This window comes from Sceloporus occidentalis, unplaced genomic scaffold, assembly GCF_023333645.1.
Source record: "Sceloporus occidentalis isolate IW3139 unplaced genomic scaffold, rSceOcc1.0.p SCAF_1, whole genome shotgun sequence".
In the NCBI taxonomy this organism is placed as follows: Eukaryota; Metazoa; Chordata; class Lepidosauria; order Squamata; family Phrynosomatidae; genus Sceloporus; species Sceloporus occidentalis.
Window position 1 is genome coordinate 210591849 of NW_028316981.1, and position 23656 is coordinate 210615504.

At 38.8% G+C, this 23656-nt stretch overlaps 1 protein-coding gene across 1 annotated transcript in view; it reads right to left on the bottom strand.

Annotated features, from left to right (window-relative positions):
* PAX5 (paired box 5) overlaps positions 1-23656 on the bottom strand; it is a 271976-nt gene that overhangs the window by 232803 nt on the left and 15517 nt on the right. The window contains exons 4-5 of the mRNA XM_089488734.1: positions 12179-12243; positions 5595-5723 (exon numbers count right to left, since the gene is read on the bottom strand). Coding sequence (XP_089344860.1) covers positions 5595-5723; positions 12179-12243 — 194 coding nt within the window. The remainder of the gene's footprint in view (positions 1-5594; positions 5724-12178; positions 12244-23656) is intronic.

Consider the following 23656-nt stretch of genomic DNA (forward strand, 5'->3'; position numbering starts at 1 on the left):
TAGACGTTTATGTCACCACCATTACCATTACTTTCAGTGAATTATGACTTATGAGTAACATTAGTTCAAAAAACATTACTAAGGATTCTGTATTGTGTGGGATGGGAGGAGGTCAGTGGGGGGTAACAGCATAAGTTACCACACTAAGCGATGCCAACCCTAGTGATGCTACTGCTGCTGAGTAGATATGCAAATCATCTAAATAACTAAAGGCAGAAGATCTCATCAGATCTTGGAAGCTAAAGAGGGTCAGCCCTAATTAGCAGTTGGATGGGGGACTGCCAATTAAAACCAGGGGGCGTAGGCTATATTTCAAAGAACTGGCAAAGCACATCTGAGGATTCCTTGCCTAAGAAAACCCTATGAAATTTATGGAGTCACTGTAAATCAACAGGTGACTTGAAGGCACATACACACTGAGACATGCAGAGGAGTGGGGATGCTCTTAGAACATACTACTTAACTGAAAAGATTGCTTTTCAGTGTGGCTCTGAAAATATAATTAGTATTAATTGTTGTAATCATCAATCCATCTCTTAAGGCTCACTTGCGTGTCTATTTTCCCACTGTCTTCTTTTATAATGGACTGCATTGATCATCATTTGTAGTACCAGTACCAGTTGTATGTGGCCATGTGAATCTCAGCCACTGTACTGTGTGCATGATCTTAATTTGATTCTTCATGCAGTGGGACAGGGGAATTTGCTCCAAAGGAATGTTTTTGGGTGGCTGTGTGGAATCTATTTCTGCTTTGCATTTATGTGCCTCCTATGAATGCTTGACTCCGCATATGATGAACATGCACCATTTCCAGTGGGTATCAGCTGCCACTGGCTGGAGTCATGAACTACCATAAATTCAATAGAACCCAAAATATATTTTCCAAATTGTTTCTTTGTGGTGGAAGTAAAATCCACATGAATAACCATCACATAACAAAGAAAGAAGAAATGTGAGACATTAGTGGATTTAGTAAAATTTCTTTTGTAACTATGGTATAACCTTCTGGGTTATCCTCTCCTCCCTATTTGGTCAGATTTAATATAAGATTCTTTTTCTTACAGACACTATTACAGGTGTTCACTGTTTGATAAAGTGTTGTTTTTTCTATTACAGGTTGAGCTTCCCTTACTTGAAATGCTTGGGATCAGAAGTGTTTTGTATTTCAGATTGAGGGAAGCAATTTGAAATACCAGACTTTGCATACATGTACATAATGAGATATCTTGGAGACGGAACCCAAGTCTAAATACAAAATTCATTTATGTTTCATATACATCCTATACACATGGCCTGAAGGTAATTTTATATGATATTTTAATAAGTTTGTGTACATTAAGCCATCAGAAACCAAAGGTGTCCCTATCTCAGCCCCCATGAATATTTGGAGTATTTTGGATTTCATAATTCTGGATAAGGGAGACTCAACCTGTATATGTTTAGCTATTATGTTTCAGTTATGGCTGATTCAAACAAACTGAATGGAATATTTCATGGACTGTGTGACTAATGAATTAATGTTATTATTATTATTATTATTATTATTATTATTATTATTATTATTGGGACTGGTGCATGATGGCACTGTGAGCAGTAAGCCAAGAAATTCCTAACTGAAACCTTGCTTCAGTGCTATTTGGCTACAGGTCAGTCTACCATCTGCAGTATAACAATACTGACCTACCTTAGAGGGTGGTTGTAAGAATTACTATGATGATATACATGAAGTGCTTTGAACACCCCAAAAGTGCTGCATAAATGCCAAGAATTAGTACTATATTGGCATATCCATTGAATCAATCCTGATCCAAATCAAAGGTAGTCACAAACTATTGTAATCAAAATTATTTTCAACTCAAAGTTGGAGCCACCTAAGGATGAGTTCACATACACAATAAGATGGCTCAGTACTTCCTAGTTGAATTGGGGATGAATTGCCACTTAAAATCCTGGGGGAGCAGTGATACTAGCATTCTTCTCATGGTGTTAAATCTCATTCACACAAACAACCACTTCATGCCATCATGAACTGACGACTATGTACCTGCGAACTGCACCAGTATTTTCACTACAGAAACTGAAATGCATACACGCATATTCCAACACTCACAGTCGGCAGCACAGAACTGTCACTGGCCATACCGGTTGTGGGACCAAAAATAGTCCAAAATACATTAAAATAAAGTTTGAGTGATAGGTTTGCTCACATGGCAATTGGGCTCTCCAATCCTCCTAGTGGAGAAGCCAGTTCCACAGATGTGCCCCAGTGATTTCATAGCTATGGGGAAATAATGCATCCCCAAAGTGACTAGTTTTGACAGCTGAATCCCCTATCTTCAAACCCTTTGTTCACCCGTTCTACTATAATAAAAGTATTCATTTTAACCTTTTCAGTCATATTTTTATGTAGTAAAAATAGATTTGACTTTTTAGGAGAATTATGCATCATGGTAGAGGCTATCATGCTAGAATAAAAGGATTCAAACTGATTAGTCAATTGCCTCTTAAATTTTCATCTGACTGATTTGATTTAACATTGCACAGTACTAAAATCTCACTTTAAATGCTTTTTGAAATATTGAAGTATAAATAATTTTAAATGAAAACTACTCTCATGCCAACCTCTAATTTGCCGAGGCTACAATTTCAACTTTCCTAAGAGTAGCTGGAAACAGCCTCCATCTGGTGCAATAGACCCAGTCATATCCTATCCAGATGTCCCCTAGGTATGCAAAGCAATCAGCCAAGAAAGGATTAGTTAGCTCTTTCTCGCTCACTTCTCATCTTCGCTAGGAAAACATTGACACTGATTGCCCTCTTCCTTGGGTATCTCTTGCCTCCATGAATCTCTACCCATTACCTGAAGAGGTGGCAATTGTCAATCAAAGCCTGCTCAAGCGAATAGTCTAATACCTGGCAAAATGCCCTTTCGGAGTTGTCCTCAGTCCCTCTTGATCAGCATGAGATACTCCATGGCAGGGATGGCAAAAGCTGTTTTTGTGCTTTTGACACACTCCAGACTCCCCAGACAGTATCTTTTCTGGCAAAAAGAAATGCATTGCTTCTCCTAGAACCTTCCAAGAATGGAAATTCACATTTAAATAGGCCGCACAACACCCTGAGCTGTTTAATATTTTTTTAAAAAAATTCAACCCAAAAGTGGACTTCCGGGTGCTTCTGGAGTTATTTGAGGGTGTTGCTTTTTGGTTTTTTGCAGTTCATGCAAGCTCCAGAATACCCTGCAGCAAAAAAAAAATTCCAGCTACTACTGTCATGTAGATTCATGACAGTCAGGGGTGGTACCAGAGAAGAATTTTAGGGGAAGCATAGCAGAAGGGAGAATATTTCTAGGGAGGCAAATTGCATCCCACAGCAGCAACAAAGCTCATTTAAAAAAAAAAAAGAAATGAGGTTCTGCAAAATGAGGCTTGGGGTCCCAAGGCTACACTTTGCCAATCCCCTGAACTACCATTCTGGAGTTTATCACACGGGAGGAATTTCTCTTAATTTCGAATGGAAAGAAAGTGGGGCCAGAACGTATTCACGTGAATTCACTATTGCACTGAATTCAAATTGCATTTGAACTGACTTCCCATTGCCTGAAAATAGCTTGCCATTGCCCAAAATTGCATGTGATCACCTTTCACACAATAACGTGAAACCCCATGATTGTGTTCGGACTGACTTCCCATTGCCCAAAATTACGGTGGTAGTCTATCACTCAATAACATTAAACCCCATGATTGCATTCAGATTGCCATTGGATTATACTTCCAATTTCCCTTGTCTGATAACATCCAATGATAACATATGAATCTATTTGTATATGTGAACCATGCCTTTCCTTTATGTAATGACAAAAGTCCAGAAATGAGGCAGGAGACCTATTAGGAGGAGTATCTTGCCCACCTCCTTCTATTTACTGTCAAGAATAGATATATATCTGGCTGCTCCTCCAGCTTGTGCAATGTAAGTTTTAAGTCAACTTCTATTAAGTGATTTTTGGACTTTCCTTCTTGTGCTTTTTTTATTTTATTTTGTTGTGCCTGTTCTTTCTTTCTGTACTTTCCTTCTGACACCCTTTTATAATCTCTACTTTTAATCAACTTTCTTTATTTACATTATTGGGCGTGACGGATTTCAAATTTACATCTTCAAGGTTAATTGGATCTCCCATATTAATATATCTTTAGACCATTTGGTACATTTATTAAATGGGTTTTGGATGGAGAGAAGGAAAGATGGAGAAAGAAAGCACTTGTCCGTCTGTCTTATCTGATCTGGGGCTGTGTACCTGAAGCCCAAAGCAACTTGCTCAACTGGTGGCTAAGGGGCAAAACTAGATTGTGATTGTGGTAAAAAGAGAGTGGAGATGCCAACCACAGATGCTGGCGAAACATCAAGAATAAACTCTTCTAGAACATGGCGACATAGCCTGAAAAGCCCACAAAAAACTATAGAGTGGAGACATTTGGTGTGTGCCCAGACTCTGTTCTTAGAGAGCTGGCATCATCACAGCCACCTCAGTCGTGAGATCTACCATTCCTTGTCTCAAGAAAGGTAAGCTTTAATATTTCCCTTTTTTAACTCCCTGTTGTTTTAGCATGTCAACCAAAATAGATTAAAGATTAATTAATATGCCTTTGATTCCTAACCTCACTAATTAAAATTTCTTCTCGCTATTTAAAATTGTTCCACACAGATTAATCAACAAAAGTTTTGGTTGATTCATCTACTAGTTAATGCATTTACAAACTGAACCCTCTACATCCTATTCTAACCTGGGAAATAATGAGAATTCAACTGCAGCTGGCCCCGTTCTGAAAAGTTGTCAAAGAATGGCTTGGACCAGAATGTGCTGAGCAATGCCAATGCTAATGAATTTGTGCTGAACGGTCCAAAAAGCTGGTTCAGCCAAAAAAGCAAATCTATTTAAACAAAAGACTTAAACTGTGATACCACTACACACTACAATGCTCTCCATAGCAAATATACAGGTTTACAATATTCAGTAACCACAATATAAAAAGTGAAAATTAAAAATGGTTTTGTTTTTTTAAAAAGAGAGCTCATTTGGACTGTTTATGCAGGAAGATCAGATTCATTGCCCAATTCTCATATTAACACAATCATGCAACAGGTGTTCTACCATGTTGTCAATTCATACAGTAATTGGTGTCCTTTGGAAAGTCCCAAGTCCCCATCTTTTGAGTTATGATGATTATGTCCGTCTCATCCATTCTCCTCCCACCTTAATTACAATTTGGTCATGTCATTGGACAAAAGATTACATTGTGGCTCTCAAAATAGATATGTCTAAGGCGGCAAATTTAAAACTATGGCCCATTTAAATCCTCACTGTTTTGTCCACGGAGAAGTCCATAACTTCCAGGTGGGTTATTTTGTATAGACATTTTGCAATTAATCATGATATTAGACCATACATTTAAAACAACAACAACAACAACAACATCTCTAAATTGGAGTTAGCTTGGTAGTGGAATGTTGCTATTAGATAAGAGCCATAGAAACTGAGCATGCAATTCTTTTGTGATGGTAATAATGCAAACGAAGAGAAATTGTTTGTTTTTTACCTTCATCTCTTTTGCGTTTGTTGCTTTCAGCGCTGGGGGACGTAATTCCCAAAATCCCACTGATGGAGTAGGAGGAGCCGGCTGAGTCTGTGCTTACTGAGGAAACCTGTGTCACCGACCCTGTAGACGCTGTGATGAGAAACAAATGTGTCAGTGCTCAGGCACATAAAAATATGACAGTTTCATTGTTATTTCTGCCCCCATGGCCATCTTGGATATTTGTAATTAAATAGAAATACCTACAAAACATCTTTACTAAAGCTGTTGGGAAGAGGGAGGGAGATGCAACCTAGAAGCATTATTGAGCAGTTCAATGTAATTTTCAGGTATGTCTTAGAATCTGGCCTTACATTATTAGCTTTAACCGTCGTGACAAGGAAGATTGGTTTTGCATAGCACTGTTAGCAACATGTACCTTTGCAACTATTACCAAAAAATAAAAAACTTTCATTATATGCATCATTTATGTTTAAAGTTGCCAAAGTGAAAATTAAAAATAGCTCTTGTATCTTTAATGATTGTGTAGAAGAGGGAATTTCACAAGTTGCTGCATATTCTGGAACCAGATAATGAGCAAATCTGCTGAAATACCCATTTCCACATAATTTTTAAGGTTTATGAGTCCTTTCCAAATTTAATTCTATTAACTAACTCTATTTATATCAGTGGTTCTTAATGTTTGGTACTCCAGGTATTTTGAACTTCATTTCCCAGAAGCATCTTTGATCTATAGCCATAAAGATTGTGGGTACTGAAGTCCAAGAAATTTAGAGGAAGAAATGATGAGTCCTTTTTCCATCAGGGAAAGTCCAGCTCCCAGGTGATTTTCCAGTCAATACAAGATAGTACTTTTCCTAATGTTCAAAATGTTCCATGTTATCCCTTACTGATATAATAATCTTACTGTCCCAATGCAACGAAAGGAAGCAGCTTGCATGAGTGCAATCTATGACAGAGCATGGAAGTAATATGGTACAAATAACAACATTAAATGCAACATGTTACTTTGTTAGGTAGTGAGAGAGCAAAGATATTACTTTGAAAAATACACTACTACTACTGGTTTCATTAGGTTCTTTTATGTAGTGAGTAACATTTATTAGTTTGAATTTTTGCTTGGGGTAATGAGAAGACACCAAGGGCATATTTTTCTGTTTCATTTTTTATTATTTTTCTGATAGTATGTTAGTAATGTTAGTAGCAAGTATTGTTACTCAGTACATGCAAACAGATAGTAATTAGTAAGAAGCAACAAAGGCCCCATACAGACAAGCCAAAATAAAGCTGCTTCAGGTCACTTTGGAGGTATGCTCTTTAAATGATGCATGTGTCCTAAGAGTTCAGAAGCTGCTCCAAAGCTGCATTCCAGGCCTTAGGACTAGATCATGGCTTTGGTGCGGCTCTTAGGACGCATGCATCATTTAAACAGCATACCTCTAAAGTGACCCCAAGCAGCTTTATTTTGGCCTGTCTGTATGGGGCCTTTTTAAAGTAACACCAATACACTGGCTTTTGCAGGTAATATTCCCAAGCTCTGCCTCATGAGTACATGACATGATACGGTATCTGAATTAAAAGCAAGTGGGTTACACCCCATATGCTTAAATATTATGCCATACTAGGATGGTTTATATATACCATTCCTTTCCTCCAATAAGTTCACAAAAACATATATGAAGTCCTGTAAGGTAAATTGGGCAAAGGGATGAAGTATCATAACCCTATACCATCAGATTCCTGGATAGTCAAGGATTTCTGCCTAAATTGGCCTCATTCACTAAAAGACCAACACTCTAGACACTAAATCAAACTGGTCTGGAAGAAAAAACAGGACTATTGCTAGGAACCAGCATGGCATAGTGGTTTGAGTGTTGGACTATGACTCTGGAGGTCAGGGTTTGCATCCTGAATCTACCATGGAAACCCATTGTAGGCAAGACAGAGGAAAGCAAAGATAAACGCCCTCTGAACAAACCTTGCCAAGAAAGGCCTGTGATAGGGTCACATTAGGGTTGCCACACGTCAGAAACACAACAACAATAATAGCTAGGGTATTTGCTGTGCTATGAGAAAGACAACTGCGACAACAGAACTTCTGATACATTAGCACTTTAAATGGAAAATAATACTTGAGAACACTAGATCCCCATGATGGGTCTGCACAACGTCTTATGTAATAAGGCTGTTTGGAGGCAGGGCTAGTCTAATGCATTGTGGCCTGTGAGGTAGGATGTGCACAGGGCTAAATATAACATTAAAATGCTTAATATTAAAATAATTAAACATTTTTTGCCCTTCAATGGATGGGCCTCTGTATATGGGATAGACATCTCATTCTACTTTATTTATACTTCCAAAGGAAACTGAAGGTGCTTGTGGTGACTTTCAAACCCCTATATCAGGGGTAGGCAACCTGCGGCCCGCGGGCCGGATGCGGCCCGGTGAGGCCTTGGGACCGGCCCCAGCCCGGTCCTGCCGCTGATTGCCGCCGGGGCCTTTGGGGAGCAATTGTCTATAGAAGCCTCCGAAACATGCATTTATATTAACATTTTTTAAAAAAATCAGCAAATTTTTTCGCGTGTCCTCCATTTTTTAAAAAAAGTGTCTTCCATTTGAAAATTTTGTCCTACATTTGTCCTGGTTTATTTATATATTTCATTTTTAAAAAAAATTATTTAATTTTTTATTTTTTGGCTTCGGCCCTCCAGTTGTCTGAGGGACAGCAACCCGGCCCCCGGGTCAAAAAGATTGCCTACCCCTGCGATATGGTCTGTATCTCTCTATATGAGCCTGTTTGATCTCTTAGATCTTTGGAAAAGACTCTTCTTTCTGTTCCACTATCTTTCCCAGCAAGCCCTGTAGAAACAAAGCAGAGGGCCTACTCTGTGGTTGCTCCAAGACTTCAGCACTCCTTTCCTAAACAGATTAGCTTACTTGCTGATTAGCTTACTTGCTGTTCACCGCTGTGATCTTTGGAATAGCGGTATATAAATAAAACAAATTATTATTATTATTATTATTATTATTATTATTATTACTCTCTTTCTGCTAGCAAGCTAAAACTTCCCAATTCCATCAGCCTTTTAGGAATTGATTGTGAAGGACTTTTAAAAGTGTGCTCTTTTGTTTATTTTTTAATATTCTGTCTTTTAATTAATGTTACATTCTTTTTAACTCTGTAGATTATTTAATGGGTTTTTTTTAGACAGACAAACAGATCCAATGTTTTTGTGGCTGCTTTTTTAATCTGTACTAGTTCTAATAATTTCAACACCACCTTGAGTCCCACTATTTGGAAAAGGCTGGCATATTAATGAAACCAATAATAACAGAAAGTATCACAACAGCAGAATTACAACACTGCTTGGAACATGATACCTTATTCAGTAATATCACTCTGATTCCTAAATTCTTGGACAGAATCTGAATCACAGATGGTCCAAAATTCGAGTAAGTAACATCAGTAGACTATATGTAGAGAGATCTTGTAGCACCTTTGAGACTAACTGAAAGAAAGAAGTTGGCAGCTTGAGCTTTCAGGGACTTAAGTCTACGAAAGCTCATGCCGCCAACTTCTTTCTTTCAGTTAGTCTCAAAGGTGCAACAAGATCTCTCTACATACTGATTCTACAGACTAATGCAGCTATATCTTTGAATTCCATCAGAAAACTGTGAAAACTGATGTAGTAGTAGTAATAGTAATAGTATGTCCTCGGAACATGTTGCTTGAATGAACATCTCTCCACAAGTATGACTGTCTGAGGAACAAGGCTTGTAGAAGGATTCCCCCACCAGCATCCTCCATCCTGACAGAGGGTACAATTCATGGACTTTCTCTGCTGTGACATCCTCCTGGTAGAATGTTCTCCCCTTTGCAGCACAGTAGGCACTGATACTGACTTACTTCTGGCACCAACTTGGTACACAGCTTTTTATCAAGTCCTTAGAGTCTACCATTTTTGCCCAAATCCATACAATTTTAGTTGGTTTTAAAGTGTCCCTGTTTGCTTTAATAATTAAAATTTTAAATATGCTTTCAGGCCATTAAATTGTATCTTGATGTTTAAGAATTTTACATAGTTTTGTATGTTTCAAATTCATTTTATTTGCAAGCTCTCCTGACATCTTCTGATACAGGGCAGGAAATAATGATTTTAATATTTATAAATATGGAAATATGCATTAATAAATATTTGAATACATATGAAGGCCAGCCCTTTTTGTTGCTCCAAATTTTTCTAGTTCCACCAAAGAATCCTGGATGCACAAAAACCAGATGACTGGTTTTAATTGTATTTCTTAAATTGTATGTTATTTTATTGCTGTAATCCGCTTTGATTCCTTTGAGAAAAAGCAGAATATAAATAAATACTGTTGTTGTTGTTGTTGTTAGGCACAACATTTATGCTCTGTTACTCTTTGGGAGTGCATTTTATTATCAGTAGTAACCTTTTTGAATGGTTGTCTGATATACATCCCAACAAGTATGTAGCTACTGGGGAGAGGGGGTAAATAAAGATATTGTCCCCCAAAATCAAAAAATCTTTCTGCCCAATGAAATGTTCTTTTGGTCCCCACATTTCTAATATTGCAGGAAATTAAAACTTCAGTGAAGGCCTGGGACACAGAAGTTAGGCATCCATAACAAACGGACAAACAAAGATGTGAATGATATTCAATGTCTCATTCTCTGCAACGCCAGAAATTTGGAGACTGAGGGGAAATTTTATGTGGTGGCGCAGAACTCTTATTGCTGGGTAATGCCCTCATCATCCTCCCAAGTGATTTCTGCATTTAGCTTGCTGTGTTTGAGAGATCTGTATATACCATCAACCAAATGGTTTCAATATATGAGCAGCTTACAAATGCAGTGTTGTGCACTGGGTGAAATCCAAAGCTGTGTGGACGGAAGGGAATCATACGTAACAGAGACTGCAGGAAGGAGACCCATCCAACATTATGGACTATCTTTAATGGGGTTGAAGTATCAAGGTGGGTGAGTGAGTGAGGGTCACCTAAATCCAGTAACCTTATAAGAATAGTGCCATATCCCAGTGCTCTGTTTCATAGGATTTCATGTTCAGCCCTGATCCAGTAGGAATTAGCACTGTGGGGAGACTTTAGGGTGAGTCTGGGGACTGCAGAATGTACCATAGGAGTTTATCCCGTTAATAAGAAAAGCGTTCCAGGAGGCTTCCCCAGTTACGAGTGCATGACAGGAATGAAGCGGGAGCTGCGATTCCACTTCCGTAGCGCCATGGGGGATCACACCCATGGTGCTTGCATGACATTTGAGCGGCGCTAGTGTGACGTTTAGCACACAGAAGGACCTCCATGTGATAAACTCCTAATAGATGGGGGGAAATCCATTGCATGAATTTCTTTCCACAGATCACCCACTATAATTTCTCTGGTGAAATTGAGTAACTTTTCTATATATGGGATTCTCCACAGACTACAAGCTGCAATCCAGGTCATGACCAGTGCATGGGTAGTATTTCAAACTAAGAGGTGGAGAACCACCACACTGTTCTTTAGTCCATTAAACTGGTTTTAACCAAAATGGAATCGATGGGATTAAACTGACTCCATTGTGAGAACTCCATCTTGTGTGGATGTGGAGTAGACTGTTAGTATTTAGAACACAGTTGCAGCTCAGAAAACAGGCAAATTTTTTGGAAAGCCCAAATAAAATTTAGTACACTCAGTTCTAGAGGATTATATACTCAGTTCTAGAGGATGATCTATGTCTATATAAAGGGGGGAAAAGAGGCAATTAAAGCTAGTCCAAGCCACTTAATGGAAACCTGCCTCACAACCCAGTTAAACTAAAAAGCTTTGACCCCTCTCATTGGTTCAGCAATACTACATTCGCCAGAATATATTAAATCAGTAGTTTGAGTTAAACTGACCAGATTTTAAACAACAGTTTGCTCTTATGTCTCCATCGGGGAAAAGAAGAAAAACATCTCCACCAAAAGAAAAAAAAAATTGAATTAAAGTCCATCACTCTTCAATGATTAGAGTTAGATGGTATGCATCTGAATTAGGCAAAGGGTGGGGAGAAGAAGAAAGTTTCCAAAGTTTTGCTACCTCTTCACTCAAAATTGCAAGTGCACAAAGAATTATGGAAGGGTTGGTTGATAGAAGAAAAAAAACACATTCAGAACTACTTACTGACTAATGATGCAGAAAATGTTATGAATAACTATCCCTTTCTTGATTTATTACTTTAATTATCTGACATTCTATAGACCCCTATTAGCGGGGTGATTTTTTTTTTCTTCTTTTTGGTTTAGATTTCAATTTTCTGTCTCATGGTGAAAGCTATTTATCATAATAATCAGTAAAATTCAAAACCTTTTAGCAGTATTTATAAAATTCATTTACCATGTTCAGCCCTTGGAGAATGACAAAGAAGGTGCATTAGTACGTGTGCTGGAGTGTTCTGTGCAGAATTATCTGTCCATAAGAGCGATTAAAAGTTCTGTAGAATGAATTAATATTTATATATATATATATATATATATATATATATATATATATATATTTTAAAAGTATATGTTAAAGAAAGTTTCCCTTACCTATGCTGTGACTAGAAGCTGGGACTTGCTGGTTGGGTGGTTGCTGTACCTTTGTCCGTATAATCCTGAATAATAGACAAATGGCTACTTACTGTTAGGTATACAACAACAAAAAACAAATTAACCATGCAGCACAATTAAGCATAGCAAATGGTTTCAATTCATTTGTGAATATCTGAAAAACTGGATGACACTGATTGTTGACTAAATATGAGGTTGGCCATGAATGAGAACTGAGGCATGATGCGCATCTCAAGACATTCACAAACTTCACCTGGAATTGCTCACAGTCTCATGTGAACGTCTGGACCACCACTGAAGAAATGGACCAAGTCAAATGCCATATAAAAGCACATTTGAAATTCAAGACACCCGTTCCATAACCAGTGCCCCCAATTCATAGGAAGTTATTTCCACTTTAAAAACTACCTCATGATCATAGTATATGTCACTTGGTGCAAGCATTAGTTTGGGTATGATGACAGAGGCAAAATATGGAAATTGGTTATTATTGATGACTGGCGCTCTTAGAGCCCTACAATCCTGGCAGTGAAACCATCACCTACCATGAATTCAGTGATGGGTGAATTGTCAGGATGTGACCTGAGGCCATTGGAAAAAGCTATGGCTCCAAACACCAACAAAGGAAATGCCTTGTTACTTCTGTTTTGTTTCCTCTCTGCTCATTCCTGCTGCTTCATGGCAACAAATATGCGGAAGGGCTCTATACATTAATATCACCATTAACTAAGGTTCTGTGGCACTGCATTTAAATGAATATATTTATCTGAACTCAGTTCTCATTGCAAAATACTTATTTACACTAACACAGCTAGGGAACTCTTAATTATGTGCTCCTGCTAATTCATCCTGTTTCTACTCTTGAGGCAACAAAATGTACATTTAAATGTGTGTGTGGGTGTGTGAAGAAAAGTTAACATAAAATAAGTAATTTTGGCCTGTTGCAGACTGCCAAAATAAAGCTGCTTTGTGTCTCTTTGGAGGTATGCTATTTAAATGATGCATGGGTCCTAAGAGTCCGGAGGTTGTGCCAAAGCCACACTCCATTCCTAAGCACTGGAGTGCAGCTTCGGTGCAGCTTCCGGATTCTTAGGATGCATGCAGCATTTAAACAGCATACCTCCAAAGAGACCCGAAGCAGCTTTATTTTGGCAGTCTGTAACAGGCCATTGTTATAACTGAAAAGCCTCAAGAGAGCTAGATTAATGACAGTAAACACAGGGAAACCCACTCTACACATTTTCCAAGTGATGCGAATGGGAATCGTGGCATTGATTTAAATAAGAACAAGATTGATGTGCCCGCTACAGAATGATCTTTATTCAAATAGCACATCACTAATTGACATAATTCTCCACACAGTATATATATGCCTGTTTTAATATATATTTTAGCTAGCAGCTCCTGAGCTGATTATTCCCTTTGTGGCAGAGTAACTGGCCACAATCCCAGCTTTTGCCTAGTTATCATCCAGTTTTGTTTATTTGATGTTACAGCATTCACACAAAAAATAATGCCCCATCATTTTTAGAATTCTTTCTTCTTTAATATTCTAGAAGAGCAACCCAAAAAATAGCAGTGCCAAATTATTGTATCTGTCTCTCTCTATGCATGATTTACCAATCTTTAAAAGGAACAATTATTACCATGTTTCGATGTAGTTTTGCTATGTTGCTACTCAACAATTATTAGACAGCCCAGATTTTGTTGCCCCCAGTTTCTGGAAACTAAATCATATTGTTTTAAAAAATAATTGGAGCTCTACCCTACATATACAGAAAGGGTTGACATCTAAAGTTTGTAAGAGCAAAAAAAATTACCCACCCATCTGGAGAACCCAGTACCCATTTTTCTGTACAAGTCACTGATTTGGGAACATTTCTAGACTGCCAGAAGGGCAACCAAGAAGAGAATCATGAAGAAGGCAGGGTAATTCTTCTGTGTCTTTGCACTATGGGTACTTGAACTGATCTGGTTGCACCTGGTGCAGAGATAGAGAAAAGGAACTGAATCCAGAATAAGCTGATTGGAAGAAGGCAAGGAAAGAGCAATGACAGAGACCAGCTTCCTCCATAGCTAGGAGCTGCCTTTAATTAATTACTACCCAAGATAGATCAGCATGACCAATATCTGTGCATATAATATTAATAGATGTATGACTGAGAGTGAGGCAAAGCAAAACATCACAGGAAGCCATCATTTCAAATTTCAGATTAGATCCAAGATGGCAATGCTTCTGCCACTAGTTCTACAAGTCTGCTCTGCAGATGCTCTGCATAGTGGCTTCTCACTGGGAATGCAACAACATAGGAAACTGTGTCATACAGTGTTCCATCCAGCCCAGCATTGTCACCTCTGGCTGGCAGCAAAGCCTCTCCAAAGTTTCCAACAAGATGCTTTCCCAGCCCTACAAAGAAATCCCTGGCATTCCCAGGAGGGGTGTCCCCCATTCAAACACTAACAAGGCCCTGCCTGACATGACTTCTGAAACTGAAGGAGACTGAGTAGGTCCAATGTGGTGTGATGGTAAAGGTTTTGCACAAGCCAACTGGAAACAAGTTCTGTAGAATGGATTCACTTTGCTAGAAATGAGTGAATTCATTTCCCATCAGTTTCATTTCTGTGTGTCTGAAAATCTAGCCCATATGATCTATATCAGGCTGTAGCAGCTAACAAGACAGATGGCTGCTTCTGCTGCTGGCATTCACATGGGGTTCAGATTAGTGCTGGTGAGCCATTTTTGCACATACAGCAGCTCAGAAAATAGTGCCCAGGCCTAAAGAAACAGGCTAAAGAAACACGGTGCCCATCCTTCTGCTGGGACCATGGGTTGCCAGTTTAAAGGTCTTGCTCCGCATGGCTATTTTCCCTCTGAGCTCTGCAGCTTCAACAGAATCGTTCTTAACACAGTGCTTCCAGAGATCATAGGACAGTAAGTATGTGTGTGAAGGAATACAATGGGCTCTCCATACCACCAGACTTCACGTCTGCTAATTTAACCATTCATGGATTGCCACAGTTCGTATTATTCAATGGTGGTGTGGTGAACATGCATGCTTCAGCATGAATGTGGTTACATTGCCTTCAGTAAATAATATAGGGTAAGATATTCTGCATTCCATACAGGGGTCCAGAACTGAAACTCCACAGATACGGATGGCCCACTGTATAGCTTTCTCCATCTCCATTCTCAAAATGGTTTAGACCAATTGGAGTTGTAAGGTTTTTTTCTAACAATTGGACTCCTTCTTCTTTCAACACTTACTTCTTGTAGGCTGATTAATATATTACATGGTATGTTTGGGGGGGCTATCACAGATATACTGTTAGTAATTAAGATTATGCAAAGCTTGAAATAGGGAATACACCACTCTGAATGCCGAGGGACATCCAGTAGAATATGGAGAAAACACTGTTGACTGTGGTTCCCTGAACTGGCAGCACAGAGACCGAGCAAGAGGGACACCCCTCTCCAAATGTGGGGGACAAGCACCCTCTCTGTACTCAGTCCACAAGTTACCTGTGGCTCCCTAATCAACGCCCACTTTAGTCTGAATCCTAGGTAGTCTGATCTATAGTAGACTCATTTAATAAATTGTTGAGTCAATACTTATGTGAATCCCATTTATTTACTCTTGTTGGAACTAGCTATAGGATCCAACCCATGGTTTTTACAGACATGGATCTTTTCTTCATACAACTACAGACTCAAAAACTCATCAAATAGTTCATGGCCTACCACCTAAAATGTGAATCATCCCTAAATGTGATTGGATTTCAGTAGGCATTCATATAAATTTGAAAATGACTTTTTTTTTTTGCCCATCTCAATGAATTCCATGATGTCCTGCAGTTTATTTCTCCCTCTCAGGTTATTCTTTATTATAAAAAAGATTTATGATTCATCAGTACTTTGCACATTCTGGAGAATTCCATTGCTTGAAAAAGTTATTTTGGGGAGGGCTATAGTTCCCAGAAGCCATGAGCCATGCCGATCTAGAAATTCTGTAATCCAAAAAAGTAATTTTATTCGAGCTCAGAAAGAGATATAACTCCTAATTTGATTATTTACTCCTTCGAGGGGCATTAAATTTTCCCTTGCCCGAGAACTGTAAACTTTAACTGTGTCGTATATAATAACAGAAACGCACGCTCTTCCTATATGTCTGTATCTTGTGTCCCTCCACTTGCACCTTATCATTCCAGAGCTATAAAGCATTTTATTCACTGAGGGTGAATTCAAGTTTACTTGTCATTCTGCAAACATTTTTTTCCTCCGCAGTCAGACAAAGAACGCAAGCAGGGGCCCAGCTGAGCCTGCACTGTGTTTTATCAATTATTGGAGGAGAATCAAGACCCTGCTGTGAGTACTAGACCTAGAAGAATGAACTGAAAAGGAAGGAAGAATGACTAGCTACTCATACTTCAATCCCAGACACATTACTTAGAAAGTTCCATTTATTTTAGTGGGTTTCTAATGTCTATATAATGATTTTCTGAATGGCAATATTTTGGAATTGAAGTGAATAGGACCTCAGGAGGAATTGTCATGTTTGTGTAGAGATAAAGGAGAGGAAGCTGACCTCACTGCATTTTGTTTGTGTAGAAAAACACAACTACTCTTGATCCAATGTGAATAGTAGGCAAGATATCTGCTTAAACCTCCCCTGTACACATGGAAGCCATTGTGAAAAATCTGTATGTAATGAACTTGTACTGATTTTTTTCTGTGGCTTACTTCTCCCTAACATACAAATAGTTTTAAAAGGAAAAGAAAAGAAACCACACACATACATTCCATTGATTTCTGTTCTTTTAGTAATATATTTATCATTCAGCTGGTGGAAAGTTAGCATCCATGATAGAAAGTTAGCATCCACAATGAAAAGTGTCAGTGGATGATTCTGTCAGTGGAAAAGGATTTTTTCTCTTCTGATTCTTCATCCCCAACAAAGGCCTCTGAACCCTCTCCCACATTGTTCTGATGGGTCCCTCATATCTCTGGAACTGATTTAAGGGGACACGGGTTGCAAGGGGGAATTACCAAAAACTGTCTCCCTCTGTTACATGAAAAACCTTCTATCACCAGGTAGAAACAATCAGTATCTGTTTTCCAGGTTAAGACCAAGCATTCAATTACCCCAACATTCTGTTCCTAACAAGGACAAAGATGATAGCCTTTTCCATCTCAGTATCTAGAGCATCAGATACTACTATGCTTCCCTGAAAATAAGACACTGTCTTATATTTATTGTTCCTCAAGAAGACGCACTATGGCTTATTTTCAGGGGATGTCTTATTTTTATTAAGTATGGTACAACAATCTACATTTATTCAAATATAGTTACATCATCTTCTTCTGGAACATCATCCTAACTCTCCAAACCCGGAATTCCATCCTGAATTTCATGAGACTACTACTTCTTACTTCCATTTCCTTTAGAACCATTGGCCCCAATCTTTCCACTCCCTTCCCGCCTCCTTCCGTTCCACTCCGGGCAAATCACTATATCTTATTTTTGGGGTATGGCTTATATTGTGCTAATGCTTAGAAATTTTGCTACATCTTATTTTATGGGTATGCCTTATTTTCGGAGAAACAGGGTAAATATGCAATCTGACTGGATACATTTACCAGATATGTTTGCATAGGAGAATGGAGGGAACTGAAATTAAACTTTAAGATTTGTTGTTGTTGTTGTTTGTGTACCTTCAAGTCATTTTCGAATTATGGCGACCCTAAGGTGACCCTACCATGGGGTTTTCTTGGCAAGGTCTGTTCTGAGGAGGTTTGCCTTCCCCTGAGGCTAAGAGCATATGACTTGCCCAAGGTCACCCAGTGGGATTTGTGGCCAAGTTGGGAATTGAACCCTAGTCTCCAGAGTCATAGTCCAACACTCAAACCACTATTGTACATGTAACTGAATCTGTTCCCATCCTGCTCCTCATGTCCTGTAGAACCAGGAGATTTTGCCACTAAAATTAAGCAGGTCTAACCTTGTAAAATGCCTGGATGGCAGATCATTTAAAAACCATACGAATCTATGGCCTGTTACAGACTGCCAAAATAAAGCTGCTTCGGGTCTCTTTGGAGGTATGCTATTTAAATGATGCATGCATCCTAAGAATCCGAAAGCTGCACCAAAGCTGCACTCCAGTGCTTAGGAATGGAGTGTGGCTTTGGCGCAACCTCCAGACTCTTAGGACCCATGCATCATTTAAACAGCATACCTCCAAAGAGACCCGAAGCAGCTTTATTTGGGCAGTCTATAACAGGCCTATATGAATCTATCTGTATGGATTGTAAACAATAGGTACAGGTGCAATAAATAAATATTCCCCACTCTTCGTTGTCTTATTGCTTTACATTTTAACTTGCCTTCTCTCGCTGTTGTTTCCCTCCACTACCTATCTATAGACTGTAAACTCTTTGGGATGAAGGTGTGATGAATGCATTATGTAAATATATTCAATCAGCACACAAAAAAGCGAGTGTGCTAGCTCTGCCCACTTCCTCTCCAGTTTCATAGTGCTTCTGAGATGTAGACCAGATGGATGCTGTCCACGCAACTAAGCACCCCAAAAAAACCAGAGTCCCCAATTGTATGAAAAGTATCCATGTGTAGGGGAAGCTCTCCTTGTGTAGATATGTAACTATCCATGTGAGGGCAGCCACTGAACTGTAGATAATGAGAGGCAAGGCTGGTACACTCCCATCCTCATGATTCATCACATTGTCAGAGCAAGTGAAGATAGTTATTGTATATTTGTTTTATGACATTAGATGTAATCAGAAGGTTGGATGAATACTGAACAACAGTGTTTATGTTATAGAGAATAAACAGTGAACAATAAACAATAACATCCATATAACTACTGATATAGCAAAGTAGAGTCCAAGAGCCACAACATGAGAAGGCATGACTCACTAGAAAAAATGATAATGCTTGGGAAGATGGAAGGCAGAAGGAAGGAAGGAAGGGAGGGAGGGAGGGAGGAAGGAAGGGAGGGAGGGAGGGAGGGAGGGAGGGAGAGAGGACGGAAGGAAGGAAGGAAGGAAAGAAGGAAGACGATATACCAGATGAATAGACTTAAGAAGGACACAGCTCTGAGTATGCAAGACCTGGGCAGAGCTGTTGAGAATAGGGAAGTGTCTCATTCACAATGTCACCATGAGTCGAGGTTGCCTTGGAGGCAGTTAATAACAACACCCATCTATTTTCTTATGTTACTCAAGAAATTGAAGAAGAGGGGGAGAAAAAGAACTATCCGTTTCACAAAGTCCTGACCATAAAATAGAGACAAAACAAAGGGCAAGACATCAGTAGAACTATTTTACAGCCTGGAGAACACACAGGCCAAAATAAAGCTACTTCATGTCACTTTGGAGGTATACTGTTTAAATGACACATGCATCTTAAGAGGCTAGAAGTTGCGCCAAAGCTGTGCTACAGTCCTTAGGACTGGAACATGGCTTTGGCGCAGCTTCCAGCCTCTTAGGATGCATGCAGTATTTAAACAGCATACATCCAAAGTGACCCGAAGCAGCTTTATTTTAGCCTGTCTATTCGGGCCCTAAGTTAATAACGTCACTAAGAGCACAGTAGTTAAAAAATCAACTGAAATGCAATACAGTGGGTCCTTGCTGTACACTGGAGTTTGGTTCCAGCCCCCTTGCATGGATACCAAAATCCATGGATGCTCAAGTCCCATCCAATACAATGGCAGGGTGAAATCGTGTCCCTTATATAAAATAGCAAAATCAAGGTTTGCTTTTTGGAAATTATGGCCTGTTACAGACTGCCAAAATAAAGCTGCTTCGGGTCTCTTTGGAGGTATGCTATTTAAATGATGCATGCATCCTAACAATCTGGAAGCTGCACCAAAAGCTGCACTCTGGTGCTTAGGAATGGAGTGTGGCTTTGGCATGACCTCCGGACTCTTAGGACCCAAGCATGATTTAAATAGCATACCTCCAAAGAGACCCGAAGCAGCTTTATTTTGGCAGTCTGTAACAGGCCAATATATTTTTTGAATATTTTCAAGCAATGGATGGTTGAAATCGTGGATAAAAGGTCCACAGATATGGATGGATGACACAGGGGTATGAATGGCAGCATTTCAGTATATACTGACATCTCACTGAATTCAGCGGAACTTATTTCCAGCAAAGGACGATTAGAAAGTTACTTTTTAAAAGCAATTATCTTATAGTTCCAAAAAAACCCCAAACAAGCAATGAATTAGCATCACAGTTTTGAAGTAATTCTCTCCCATTTTTCAGGCGTACCTTTGCAGCTGATTTTAAAAAGATATATATGAATGCTACATACTGTTGGTTTGTGGCATAAAACGCATTCTCCTCCTATCCATTTTGTCATCACTACAATACCCACAACAGAGCACAAAGCCACAGCACTAGAACCATGTCACATTCCTCCTCCACCATTTAGTGAGGCCACACCCTATAACAGTAAAAGTAACTTAAAGGTACAGTTACATTACCAAAGTAGTGTTACCTGTCATTAAATTACTGTCAGAATATAATGCATTTCTACCTGAATTTCGGGGAAATGGACCAATTCCATATAAGTAGTTGTTTGTAATTAGCTACTTCCTTTTTCCAAATGTGATTAGCATCGGGATGGATACCTTGTAATAGTATAACTAGTAGTATAAATACTAAAGGTGGACTCGTTGCTTCTTCACAACCTAACATATAAATATTTTTTTCAAGGAAACTCTAGTTCAGACAGCCCAAACCAAAAGCCAGAAATATTTGGACTTCTGCCATCTCTGCCATATTGACATCAATGGGATTAAATTGGCTTAAATCCATGTACTTTCTGTTAATTGGGTTGTGGGTCAAGCTGTTTTCCCCCTTCTCCGTTTTTCATAAATGTGCGTGTAGTATGCTAAAGTACTACAGCTTTATTTAGCTGGACACCTTGAAAACGTTTATTTGGCCACAGTCCCACAGTTCATAGCACTAAGTTTACAGCACTAGGAGCATAATTCATGTGACTGCACCAATGTGTATGAAAATACTCTTAATATGAGATGTACCGATAGTTATTGCCCCCATCCCAGCCTAGTGATTAATGCTTGTAATTTCATTCTGTTTAGAAAATAGAAATCGGATGCTAATGTTTTGAATGGCACTATAGTTAACAGTTGGCCCTCTCAGCCATCCTGCAGAATTCATGTAAACTAAATTATCTTATTGGATTTAATGCGCTGCAGATGCAAATGACTTTGTTCTCATTATTAAAATACACAAAGCTGTACATTTCTAGTGTATAATACACAATTCAGCTAACAATACACTGAAACGCTGCCGTATTTTTATATCCAGAAAACTTTTCTTTTTCTTTTCTAATTGTTTAATCAATTTATACTGCCCTTCCTGCCTCTAAAACAATGTTACAAAGTACGGGGAATTGCTGAATATTAAGTGACCATTCAAAATTTGTTTGGATCGTAAACAAACATACAAACAATTCTGCAACTCTTTATTACGTGTCTTTCTCTACATATGGAATTGCATTATTGAGAATAGTTGGAAAATATACATTAAATTTCATGGAAGCTATCTTCAGGGTTATTAGTTTTTAATATATGCCACTATTGGTCTGCCACTAGGGAAACAGTTTTTACGTGGTTTATACCACAAAATATCATATACGTTGGTGCAAATGTTCCAAGTATAATATGAAGGAAACTTGGACAGTACACAGAAGAGCATCTTCAGGACCAGCTCACAATTTTTATATTTTGTTATATGAAAATGGGCCAAAACATATAAAACACTCAGTAATAGTATCTGCTAAGCCTGGCATCAACTGTAAAGTGAGATTGTACAGCGAAACTCAGAGTATTCTGGAATCAGATTGCAGGTGGAATTGGCAAATTTCAGATTGTGAGTCCAGATGTAAACTGTGCAGCATCCCTTAATGCAAACACCAATGGCATTTTTGCTACCACAATGCACATAGCCCATTCACAAAGACAGCGATTCAGAGCAACAAAGTTGGTTTAAATAGAATTACCATGGAGTAAATGGCATGTGAATCATAGCCAAAATATTTTTCAACTTTCCCATTAAATATGTACTTTAATTTTGATGTGGCGAGCTACAGTAATACACAATGGGTCAGTTATTGCTTCTTGAGGAAGAACAGTTACTAGCACCACATCCATAAGGATAACTGTTCAGGTACCCAACAAGTACAAATTACAGAACTTCCATTATGCATGGCCTGGATCTCTTTGTATGCAAGACCCCAAATAGTATGCAAAATTAATAATCCTCCTGCATAAGATTTAATAGACACATTGCACAGGTCAATTAACTGGAGGACACACAAGCTGCACTCCAGATTCTGCCACACTCATTTGTGTAGGCAGATTCATTAATGGTTTGTGTGGGTTCATTTTGTAAAGCAAAAATGATCGTGATCAAAGGTCTACCTAGAGAAATATAAACACTTGGTCCTTATCCTAGGTTGCTTTCTTCATTTCTCAATCCACATTCTAGGATGACGCTATTTTACATTAGATCACAAATTAATGTGTTTCACATTAGATCGCAAATTAATCAGTGTTGTTCTGAACACTCACATGTCAGAGTATTAGTATGAAAGCAGAACAATCTCTCAATCTGCCCCTCACTCCTGGAACCTCCTTCCCCCACAAACATGGGTCATCACTTCTTTAACCAGTTTCATAATGGAGTTGAAGACTATATTGTTCAGGGAAGCGTTCCCAGGCATTGTGTGACTGTTATTGTTATCCGATATTTTATTTTATTCGATCTCTGATGCTCTCAATCTGTTGCCTCCTTATTTTATCTAATTCTATCTTGCATTACTATCTATTCTTTTATATGCGTTTTGTAGAATGTACGCCATCGGCAGGTTTCATTTTTATCGATTTTATTGTCTGTATGTACAGCGCTGTGTAAATCTACAGCGCTATATAAATAATAATAATAATAACAACAACAACAATGAAACTTCAGGAGATACACTATGGCTTGTTACAGACTTCCAAAATAAAGCTACTTCGGGTCTCTTTGGAGGTATGCTGTTTAAATGCTGCATGCACCCTAAGAATCCGGAAGCTGCACCAAAGCTGCCCTCCAGTGCTTAGGAATGGAGTGTGGCTTTGGTGCGACCTCCGGACTCTTAGGACCCATGCATCATTTAAATAGCATACCTCCAAAGAGACCCGAAACAGCTTTATTTTGGCAGTCTGTAACAGGCCTATGATTGTCCTACAAGGTTAAACATTTTTACACTGCTCCAGCCCCACCCGCACCCACATCCAAAAGCTCTTTCTCCTATACTCCATGCACCAAATGTAGTATGAAAGGTAAACCACAGACATGGCCACATGTGTATTCTACACCTATGAACAAAACACCTTAACAAAAACAGTTCTGTTCCATTTTCAGAT